The sequence below is a fragment of the Protopterus annectens genome, chromosome 9.part0, assembly GCF_019279795.1.
Source record: "Protopterus annectens isolate FY-2018-M chromosome 9.part0, PAN1.0, whole genome shotgun sequence".
Lineage (NCBI taxonomy): Eukaryota > Metazoa > Chordata > Ceratodontiformes > Protopteridae > Protopterus > Protopterus annectens.
In genome coordinates, this window is record NC_056743.1 from 707,867,030 (window position 1) to 707,879,290 (window position 12,261).

General features: G+C 38.1%; 1 protein-coding gene across 1 annotated transcript in view; it reads right to left on the minus strand.

The window, feature by feature from the left end:
• LOC122811475 (H-2 class II histocompatibility antigen, E-S beta chain-like) overlaps positions 1–12,261 on the minus strand; it is a 511,045-nt gene that overhangs the window by 143,292 nt on the left and 355,492 nt on the right. The window contains exon 3 of the mRNA XM_044083338.1: positions 3,339–3,620. Within this exon, the coding sequence (XP_043939273.1) occupies positions 3,339–3,620 (282 nt within the window). The remainder of the gene's footprint in view (positions 1–3,338; positions 3,621–12,261) is intronic.

The window sequence follows — 12,261 nt, forward strand, 5'->3', positions numbered from 1 at the left end:
CACATGGCTGCAAACATTTAATCCGTCTGATGTCTCTGTGTTTCATTAGTGAAATAATTGTGATGCTCAAACAATATGCATTGTGCTGAACTGGTCATGCAATGTGTCATTTATGGTTCAATATACTACTGTTCAACAACAGTTTCAGGTAAAGGAACTTTGAGAAATAATGGAAAAGGGTTTTAGTTTAATAAGGGTCAAGGAGAGCTGTACCAATCTCTGACAACAACAGCTGGCTAGGCAGGTCGCAGCAAGCTGCCATTTTTCTGAGGTAGGTCAGCTTAGAGGTAGGTATCAGAGGGGAGGAGTGCTGAACAGGTAGGGTCAGAATAGGTCAGGAGGGTTGTGGAGGGGCAAGCTAGAGTGGGAGAGGTAGTGAAAATTCCAAGAGCAAAGCAACTCAGTCTTTTCACCTCTGATCTCATCAGCTTTTCCCACCTGACCTACACACTTGTAAAAGCAAGGGGAGGTTGGCAGACAGAATAGGGTCAGTCTAAGTGTAGATAAGGCACCTGGTGACCTACATGGGTGATCGCACTAGGGGTTGAGAAGGAATTTTCTGTTTTTTTCTGACTGAGTTAGACAGGATAGGCCAGGCTTTCACAGTCATGTAAATAATTGGCTTTAATTGGTTAGACCTATTGGCAGCAGTTGTCAGTAAATGTATGGCTGTGGCCATTTAATTCATCTGAAGTCTTTGTGTTTCATTAATGTAATAATTGTGATGCTCAAATGATATGCAATGTGTTGAATTAGTTATGCAATGTGTTTTTCTTGGTTCAATATACTACTGTTCAATAACAGTTGCAGGTAAAGGAACTTTGACGAATAATGGAAAAGGGTTGTCAGTTTAGTAAGGGTCAAGGAGAGCTGTACCTATCTCAGATAAACAAAAGAAGCAGAGTGAACATCAAATAACTTCACATGGCTGTGCAGTATTACCAAATTCTATCTGCTATATAGAAGGAAAACTGGCTAGAATATGAAAGGAACACCCATATATATGGGTACATATACTAGCTGTGGCATGAGATGATCTCAAATGGATGTGTTAGCAAAAGCTTGCCAGGTTGATCCCAGATCCATTTTACAAAACATGTATCTGCTGCAAGAAGATCTTTAACCATGATCCCAGACTTTTTGTGACTGCTTCTTAAATGTGGATCAATGTTTCATTGAACTACAGTGTGAATTCCATGTCATCAACAATACTTTTTAGAAATGACATTCACAGACTAAGGTTAAAATATACAATTCTAACCCCCTGTACCTTTTAGTAAAGAAAATGTTCCTCCTGACTCAGCAGTAACTTTGATTCAAAGGTACTTTATTGTGCAACTGGCTATCACACAAAGTGATCATTCTCTTTACTTCATAAAATGTATCTGGTCCCTCACCGCTGTTTTCTATTTTGTGTTGCATATATGACACATCTAACCATACGGCCCAGCCTTACTGCATATGTTCAAGCTTAACCACATGGCTAGGGCTACTGAAAGGAGATTTATTCTTTGCGAGCACAATAGTTTTCAGGGTCTTGGTATACATGGGCTGCAAAAGTCAAATGTTTCCTTTCTTCCTACTAGTGATCGTCAGTTCTACTGGAGATAAGCAATATGTCCAGACCCACCTACCTCCCTTCTCAACATCACCAGACAGCCTGCTATTAAGTTTTTCCACACTTATGATGAGACAGAAGGCAACAGTAACCCCTTACATTAATAAAGATACATCCAGTTGTGTTAATGAAAGTGTAGGCTACCACAGTGTCTCAACAGTACATACATAACTGTCCCCTATTTTTAGTAAGTGCTTTAGTGACCACAGTACATTTACGAGCTATGGCTAAAAGATTTATGTAAATAAACCCAACTGCTACTCCAAAGGGCATTCATGCAGTGGTAATGTGTGTCAGTGCCTCATCTGTTGGTTTACTGGAAATATCTTCTCTCTCTCTCTTCTGAACTGATATAGAAACTCTAAACTTAACTCTTTATCTAACCCTTCCTAACTACAACTATTCCAACTAACTACACTAGAACAATTAAATAATATATGTGCCTATATCCTCATTAATCTGTGGTAAATGATTTACTATGTTAGTTTTTCCTTCGTTTAAGAAAAAGGTATACCTCTTTTACAGCAAATGTACTAAATGCTAATATAAGCCTCTCCCGTTCTGCAGATATTAACAGAGGTGACAGCACAGTGTCAAATCTCTTTTATTTTGCTATGTATACTATGTCCATTTTTTTCTATGTACACCATAGTACTTATGAGCAACCTGTTCTGCTACATTTATATTTATGTACAGGCCAAAGTTAATTACCACCAGGTTCCTTATAGTAGTTAAAATGTTATATTTTGGATACTTAGCAATCCAGCTTGGTGTTTATTTGATCTGTTTCTCCTTCTGCACATATCTCATGATTTTCAACTTGTGATTTATTAGTCTGTAGTGTTGTAGTAATTTGTATTTTGTCTGGTCCTTCACGGAAAATGGGCAATGACCATTCAGACTATCCAAGTAAACAAATGCCAAATTAAATAATACATTAATATGTATCACAACAGCATAAGATAGTAAAAAGCTTTGAATGTCTAAAATATGCACTCAATATAATATTATACTGATCTACGAAAATGTTTCAGATATAATGATCAGGTATAAAAATGATTATTTCAAATGAAGAACACCAGCATTTTTAGCTGTGCAGTGAAACTTTTGAGATAGTTAAAACAAAGAAAGAGTAAACTCTACTGAAAGGATACTTAACTAGAAACTGCTAAAACAGAGCAGTGGAAAGCAGTTAGCAGTCAATAAAAACTGTTTATTTTTAAAGCGCTTTTCGTCAGCTTAGTAAGCTGACTTCATCAGAAAGATGTCTTTCTGATGAAGTCAGCTTACTAAGCTGACGAAAAGCGCTTTAAAAATAAACGTTTTTTATTGACTGCTAACTGCTTTCTACTGCTCTGTTTTACTTTTTCGTGTTGTGTTTGCTTTTTCTGGTAACTAGAAACAGCTGCCAGAAATTAAAACAGCTGCATATCTAAACATCTGTGGGGCAGAGATACAAGGAACATTAGTACATGTTTAGAGCAGGCACAGAGTCAGTGGAGACCACAGAAGTTTTGCAAAAGCAAAAATACATAGATAACATTTAAGCAGACTGAATGGGAGAGATGTTCATTTTGACAGTTTTACAGATATTCCATAATAAAATGAAGTTTTATAATGAGTGGTTAACCTTCACAGAAAAGCTATCAATGTTTTTTTTTTTTTTTTTGCAAAATATAGCATTATGTTTTAAAAGAGAGGATGTTTGAAAATCGCTTACCCCAATCCACAATCAGTGGCTCACGTAGACTGCTGTGTACTACTTTGCAGCCGTACTTTTCTCCTGCTTTTGGTGTTAATTCTAATGTTAAGTGAATCTGATAGGTCCAGTCCCCATTCTGTATAATTCCAGTTGAAGAAATATCATGAGTGACCTCTTCTCCATTCTTTAGCCAGGATATGTTCATTGATGGGGGATAAAACCCACTAACAAAGCAGACAAGCATATTGGAGTGTATGCTCCCTGAATTTCCAGTGGGAGATATTTTTACTTTGGGAACAACTAGAAGGAAATATGAAAAACAGTCACGTTTAATCCATTGTTTATATGAAGTTATCTTACCTTTTTAATTAACACAAGGAAAAATGCAAAGACACTTTGACTTGTGAAACTGGATTTATAATATATAGATGATTTTAAGAAAGACATTTTGTAAAAGAAAAAATATATACTGGTACTCAGTTTGCATTTATAAATACCACATCCTCCAAAAAGTAATATTTCATAGGTGGCACTTCAAAATATATTTTTGTCATAACATCACAGTTTTGTTTTATTCTACACTAAAAACAGTAATTCATGCTTGCAAATATTTCTGTACCCCATTGTTAATGTGTGATATACTGCCTGAATTATCCAGCCTATCCAGACTATGCATCATTTATTTGACTGCACCCTTTTAGTATTGTTTATTTAACTTTCTTCAAGACTAGCCAATAAATGAAGGGTTTATTTAAGAAAGGAGGGGAAAAGAAGAGGGATAAATTATATAACATTTTCTTATTAACAAACTAAAAGATGAGCAAATAATCATTGCTTACCATTACTTAAGAGGAGAGAATTAAGAGAGAAAAACCCTGAAAATCAGGGACACCTCATTAAGATCAGGGAAATCTTATTAATATAAATTATGCAAATTCATCGACAAGGTCATAACACTTACAAGGACAACAAGCAAAGTAGAGTTAAGTTTTACTTTTATTTTGACATAGTATTTGCATTTCATACTATAGCTGTGGTGGTGCAGCAGTTAGCGTTGTCGCCTCACAGCAAGAGGTTCTCCCGTTCGATTCTCGGCTGGAGCGCCTTCTGTGTGGAGTCTGCATGTCCTCCCCATGGTCAAGTGACATTTAAAGGCATGCAGGTAGGTGTGCGCGTGAATAAGTGTGCCTTCTTTGAAGGTTGGGCATCGGCCTGGCAACTTGGCACCGTAAAAAAATCCACTGCCGATCATTAGCGGATCGGAGTTCCACTGTGGCGACTCCTAACCGGGAAAAGCTGAAAGACATAATTTTTTTGTTTGCATTTCATACATGTATTTAGCATATATGTTATTGTCCCAGACAAACCTTTCCCTTACAACAAAGAAGCATTGAGCCTCCTAACTCCCAGGTGTCACTATGGTTTTGAAATAATGGCCTTTGGTTAATGCATGTTATAAATCCTAAATTTAGTTGCTCAGTGACAAATTATTCAAAGTCCATCTTGTCAGCTATAATAGATTGTGCATCTCCCTGAATGAAAAAAAAAAACTAAAGGAATTTCCTCTGCAAGCAATTACTTTTTTTGTTGTCCATTCACACTGACCATGATTCTAAACCAAACAAACTTAAAATTGAATTCATCATTGATCATTAGACTTGTTTTGTTTGTTTTGTGTTATAGATTATATAAGAGGAGTTAATAAGTTTAAACATACCTGACATTCATCAACATTAATCTAAAAGTGATAGTTCAACCACAAATATATGCACTACTGTTATGATTTGATTTACTCAGCCATGGAATGCTGTACGTCATTTCATGTCATCTTTCTTGATAAAAATTCAGCAGAGTTGATCATACTAAAGTGCTATCAAAGAAAATACATATAAGCAGACTTTTGATAAATAGTTATCATTTTATGGTTATAAGATAAAACAAATCATGTCAACATGGATGGAAATTTGAATTACAAAATATTCTGGAAAGTAGTAATCCTCTGAGCTCCATTTTAAGATCAGTGCTTGTTTTTATTTATTTTTTGTTAATGTCTATTTGATTTAGCTATCTCAGAGTATGTTTGACATTACAGATTTGTTGACAATATTAGGATAGTAGCTTGAGTCAAGTATAAGAAAGAGTGTATGCTCCTTCAGAATGCTTTAAATGCCTTCTAGTCAGGGCTGGCCTTAGCTGAAATGGTGCCCTAGGCAAAATAGTACTCCGGCACCCCTTAAGCCCCACCCACACCATACTCATGAAACACCCCTATAAGCCACACCCACATGTAGGTCACTCCCCCAAGAAAGCCACTCAAGTCATTTCCTTCAATTACTTAAATACATATGAAGAAAAGATACCTTGTAATATAGTTAAACTGCAAATGAAGGAAGGTGGAATTTTTTTAATAAACCTGCTTTATGTGTTGCTCCTTCACACATTTTACTGTAAAAGTCATGCCCTCAGAAAATAGAAGTACATGTGCCTTCTTTCAAAAGGATGGTTAAGTTAATCTAAATTTACTTTGGGTAGGTGAGCGAGCCTTACAGCTCAGTGAAAGTAGAATAGCAACCTCTCTCCCCCCTGTGTACAATAGCTTAAACTAGAACAGCACAAACACAGAGCCATTTGCTAAACGATACAGTCTCACAATGAAAACAGACTTAGCATGACCAGTAAACTTCTCTGCCATTGAAACAGCATGAAACCCCACATATATAGAAAATGTATCTGGCCAGTGGAGAATTAGGTTTACCTTTGGGCCGTTTTGTAATTTAGACTCCTTGCACACATTTTAGGGCAATGCATACATGGATTTGTTCTTTTATTCACCTTCCTGATTGTACTAAGTTACATTACTGGTATAATACAGCACCACTTGTTGGAATGTGTTTTAAATTTGTAGTTTTAAACATTATTTTTAATAAGCAATGAAACAAAGTATAAACCAATGACAAAAAAAAAAAAAAAAAAATGACAAAACTACCCATTTCAGAACATTTCAGCCATACAAGGCAACCTAGACGTCTGTCATTACAATCAACCAATATCACTTGATACACAATCTCTACAGAAGTAAAATCATCGGAATAATTCCACATTAAAATAAATCTGTAACTAATGAAGAGGTTGCTACTGGCAAACAACTTTACACCTCAATATTTCATCTATAAATTCAGTGCCTGTTGCCCTTGAATTAATCATCTATATTACATTAAAATTTGGTAAACTGGTAACATTGAAATAGAAATGACTGAAACCGACAAGTTCATAGTTACTAGGCATCTCATACAAAAGGAGTGTAGAACCCCTATTCCTCCTTATAATACACCAAATAATCTGCAATCATATGGGTACTGCGATATCAGCAGTTCATCTATATGGCACGGAAGTAGAATCCACAGCCTTCTGCACCAAAGGCAATTATACTGCTAACACTGCTTTCAAATTCTACAGCAGTGTGCCTTTTGATAAAACAGTTGCACATTGAAAACAGGCTTAGCACGAGCAGTAAACTTCCCCACCATTGAAACAGCATTAAAACCTACATTCAAATAAAATGCATCTGGAAAGTGAAGAATGAAGTTTACCTTTGGGCTATTTTCAAACTACAGGCTTCTTGAACACATCTTTATGGCCATGCATACCCGTATGTGTTCTTTGATTCACCTTCCTGATACATTCCTTGTACAATACAGTACCAGTTGTTAGTATGTTTTAAATTTGTAAATTTGAACATTTTTCCAGCAAGAAATGAAACAAAATGCATGACCCAATAATGACAAAACTGCCCATTTCATAGGTTCATAGGTTCATAGGTTTATACTAGGCTATCTGCCCTAAGGCATTTATAAGCCTAGCCCAAATTTTTGTGGCTTACGCCACCCCTTATATGGAAAAATACTGTGCCCATTAGTTTGTTGTGCCTCTGTCCAGCAGTGACACAGAGATGATTCCCGGGGTAAACCTACGATCTCCCATCCACAGGTCTAGATTTCTCTTGAACAGAGTCAGCGAGGTGCTCTGCCTCACATGGACCGGGATTTTATTCCACAGCATAGGGAGTCTCTGAGTGATAAATCTATCCCTCCAGCACGTCCTATTTATATCCGTGCTAAGGTTTAAGTTGCTTGCTCTAGTGGTTTTGGTGGATTTGGATTTTTTGAGGTGGAGCATGTCCATTAAGTCCGGGTTGGACATGGCCTTGTATGTCAGGCACATGTCACCTCTGAGCAGATGGTATGCGACTGAATAGAGCTGGAGTTTCTTCAATCTGGCAGCATATGACAGATTTTGGAGTCCCTTTATCCTTTTGGTGAGGAACTTTGCGGGTCTCTCCAATTGCTGCAGATGTCGGGTGAGATACATCCCGAATGGGGCATTGTACTCGATCATTGGTCTGATAAGTGAAGAGTACAGGGAACAATGACCTCACTAGATCTGGATGTGAATCCCTTCATGATCAGGTGGGCAATGTAGAAGGTCTTTCTAACCACTTTAGCAATGTGAGTGTCAAAAGAAAGGCCACTGTCAACCTGGGTCCCCAGGTCCCTGATAACCTCTTCTGTGCTTAGTGGATTGCCACCTATATGGTAGCTTGGGGTTACCTTGTTTTTCCCGAAGGGTATGACTATACATTTTTGGCGTTTAACTTCAGGCCATGGCTCTGGCACCAGCTATCTGTTTCCGTGAGTCCCTTCTGAAGGATATCCATGTCCGATGCACTTTCCACTATGGCGCCCAGTTTGCAGTCGTCTGCAAACTTTGTCAGCCAAAGTCCTCCCATGCTGGCCTGTACTTCTGAGAAGTAGATGCCAAACAATAGGGGGCCAAGGACCGAGCCCTGTGGGATACCACTTGTGACCGGCTTGGAGTCTGACACAGCGCCAGCAACTCTAACCCTGTGGGTTCTGTCCTTAAGCCAGTTTGCAACCCATCTTGTGACATATGGGTTTATATTTAAGCTGGTAAGTTTTTCTACAATACCCGAGTGGGGTATTGTGTCGAAAGCCTTGCAAGGTCAAGGTAGGCTGTATGGACTGCCTTTCCTCATCAATGGCCTTGGTGACTGTTTCGAAGAAGTCGACCAAGTTCAAAAGGCATGATCTTCCCTTGACAAAGCCAAACTGGGTCGGGTCCAATGTCTGCAAGTCCCCTATATCTTTGTTTATGAGCTCCATTATGATCCTCTCCATAGCTTTGCAGACTAGACTTGTTAAGCTTATGGGGCGGTAATTACCAGGGTCCGTAGAGGCGCCGCCTTTGTGGAGTGGGACCACAGTTGCCATACGCCACTCCTTGGGCCCGTATCCTGTGGTAAGGCTGAGATTAAACAGCTGCCTTATGTGCGGGGTTAATTCCTCATTTAGCTCGTGTAGCACACACCATCCGGTCCCATTGATGCTGTGTTTTTAGCTTTAGAGAGAGCAGCTTTCACCTGCGCATTTGAGATGTCCGGGAGGCTACACTCGGCTGGGATAGTTATCTCTCCTTTAGGGGGGGGTGAAGTTTGCACTGAACCTGTCTGCCAGTATGTTGGCAATGTCTGTGGGTTCAGTGATTTTTGTATCATTTTGGACTAATTCTGAGCATGTCTGGGAGTTTCCACCCAGGTTCCTAACATAGCTGAAAAAGGCCTTATGATTGTCCTTTGAATCCATGGCAATTTTTCTCTCAAAATTGGCCTTAGTTGATTTTATGAGTGCTCGTATTTTTTTACTAATAATGATCAGGGGTGACTTCCCTTTTATGGATTTTGTTCTATCATGTAATAGCTTTCTCCTCTTATTGTAAAGTTTGTTAATGGCTGGGGTCCACCAGACTGGACGTTTGCCCTTTGTGGAAAGAGTCTTGGTTTTATTTGGGATTGCCTGATCCATCAGAATATTCTAACCATAAAAGGCCACTCAAACTTGTGTCATTGCAATCCACCAGTATTACTCAATAAGCACAATCTCTGCAAAAGTAAAATTAATCCGAATACTTCTACATTAAAGAGATTTGTACAGCGACAAAGACTCTCTTTCAAAGGAACGAACGGCTACTTTAAATTCCATACACACACACCTACTCGTATTCATACAGTAACACACACACACTTTATATCTCATACAAACAGAACAGCAAATTTAAATTCCATACACATACATACATACCCACACACATTCTCTCTCATACAGAAATAAACAGTTTAAATTACACATAGAGACACACACATACACTTAGGTTCATAGGTTGGTACTAGGCTATCGGCCCTAGGGCCTGTATAAGCCTAGACATAACAATTCCCTAGTGGAAGTTCCTAGGTGGGGTATAATAATTGCAATATCACAATAATAAATGTGTAAGGTACTTAATGTGACTGCATCTTTAAGAGATTAAGGAAATTGACTAGAAAACAATTAAATGAGCTTTTAGATGACATTACTGATTGGCAAAATTCCCCCTACACTGCAATACTTTTCTCTGTCACATTTAAAAATACATAATAATGGCATCCTCCTTTCTTTTAGAAGTAAATGCTAACTCAAACTATCCTAGTACTCTTTATGGCAGCAGCAACAAAACACTTCACCCACCCTTTTGTTTTGCCACAGGAGAAAGAGAGACTTCTCAAAAATTATCCATTTCACCTACTACATTAGCCTGTTAGACCACAGACACAACCTCAATGAATAAAATCCTCACATCACATATCTCCAGGAAGCTCTCTGCCTGAGCAGTATAACTCACTTTGAATATGTGTAGTCACTTTCATCTTGCTGCAGGCCATTTCTCTTTACAACCGCAGGCAATCGCTGCTAAATACTATTCTCTAGACCTTTGTTAATAATAAATGTGAATGTTCTCTATAATGGCAAGACTCTTGCAGATTGTTAAATATCCACATTGACATTCTTGCTAGGGTTACAATCTGATGTACTAACTTTGGAATTCATATTTTTATTGCTTTTCTCCACAGTATATGATGTAACTGAGCTACAACGTTTGGTGTTATGGCTAAAAGGGATTGAAGGTCTAGTCCACCTACCCAGTTAAGAATGTCTTACTGCATAAGTAATCATACTGGTGTAGATCCTTTCATTCTCCCTGTCACTGCTACTACACTCATCGTCCCTTTTTATTTATCCTCTATTTTCTATCACTACTGTGAATACAGAGTGCAGTTGCATAACTAGTACTTGATTGTACATAGCTGTGCACCCCCTTTTAAATAAATTAGAGAGAGAGAGAGAGAGACCGAGAGAGGAGGGGATATTCTGTTTCACTGCACCCCTGAGCTGACGCTACACAAAAAAGTCCAATGGATCAATCTTCTAGCCGGTTAAAAAAATGAATACATATTAAATGGTACATTTCAGTCCCAGAAAAACAGCAAACTTCACTCACCAAAGGAAGGATATTACACCAGCTGCAAATACAAAAATTATCACTGCACAAAACAATGATTTTTTAACTCAGTGCTAAAATAATAACATGTTACAAGAAATCTCTTCCCGATAGTGTGGGACTGTTTTCTTAGTCAATCCAGTAGCAAAAATCTAATGCAAGCATGCTGAAGCTTAGCATACTAGAGCCCCCGTTACGTACCAGTACACAGTTTGCAAAAGGGATTAAGCCACATATAAATGTGCACAAGCCCTTTCTTTCAACATTCACACAACTGAAAGAACAATTAAATTGTGAAAAATATATAGTGGGAAGTTGTGGTTTATTAATGTGATGTCAGATTACTCACCATCAAATCCTGATAAAAAGAAGTTCTTAAAACCAACTGTAAACAGAAGGCAAACGTATTTACACTTGGGTAAGTTGAACATTTAGCAAAATCTAATGTCTCCTGGCCAACCCTCAGCTGTAAGTGGGAGGGTGTTCGCCTCCCCTCCCCCACCCACTGCCCTCTAGTTCCAGCGTCAAGAAAAGTGTAAACTTTATATTAATTAAAATAAATAAATAAAATAAATAAATAAATAAATAAATAAATAAATAAATAAATACATAATGCACCCTTTACAAGGCCAGCCTGTACGGCGCCCTAGGTGGTCGCCTAGTTCACCTATGCCTAAGGCCGGCCGTGCTTCTAGTAATAGGTTGATAAAAGTAATGTTGCTAGCAATATCAAAAGAGCAAAAGGTTTGCATTTTGCTAAGGCAAATGTAGGTCACTTATATCAAACAGGATGTTCCATCGTGCACCCAAAATTGAATACAGCTATTTAAGTATAGCAGTGGATATAAATTTAATTACAAAAATATTTTTATGGTATCTGTATTAAAATAAAGGGTTTTAGAACTACAAATCTTGCAATCATTCCAATATATGCAAGCCAGTTGTCTGAAGACGATTTTAGTTTGGAGATACTCTGTGTACACCAGTGCAGCACAATGTAAGACTATGCTCTAAAAGGATACAAAGAATCCCAAATTACATTTCTTAAGGAATAAAAGCTGTAATAATATGCTGTGTACTTTAAAACTTTTTTGTTGCCTTTTGGAAGGCTGTAAGAAGACACAGTAAACATTTATTGAACTTTCAAAGCTGAACGCTTGTCTGTCTGAAGGTTGTGGCTTAAAAAAATATAGTAATCACCTTGTAAATGACAAACACAGTGGAGACAATGGCAAGATACAGCAGTTAGAAACTTCAGTGCTCACCAATTAGGGAAGCAAATGCAAGGAATGCAAAACCAGTTAGAATGAAACAACACAACTCACAGAATATAAGACTGGACAGGATTGAGAAAGGCTTACAGCTAGCAGAAACCTTAACCAGAAAGGTTCCTTCATCACAGTAAGCCTTTTAGCTTGACAAACTGCTGTCCAGCTAATGTGTTCTCCTGCAGTGGCCATAGCATGGGGAGTTGTCTCACTGGGGAAGCTACATGCTAATGCAGCAGCCCAGGAGTGCAACTAATGCTAATTAGCTGTGAGTTCTCCCCTGC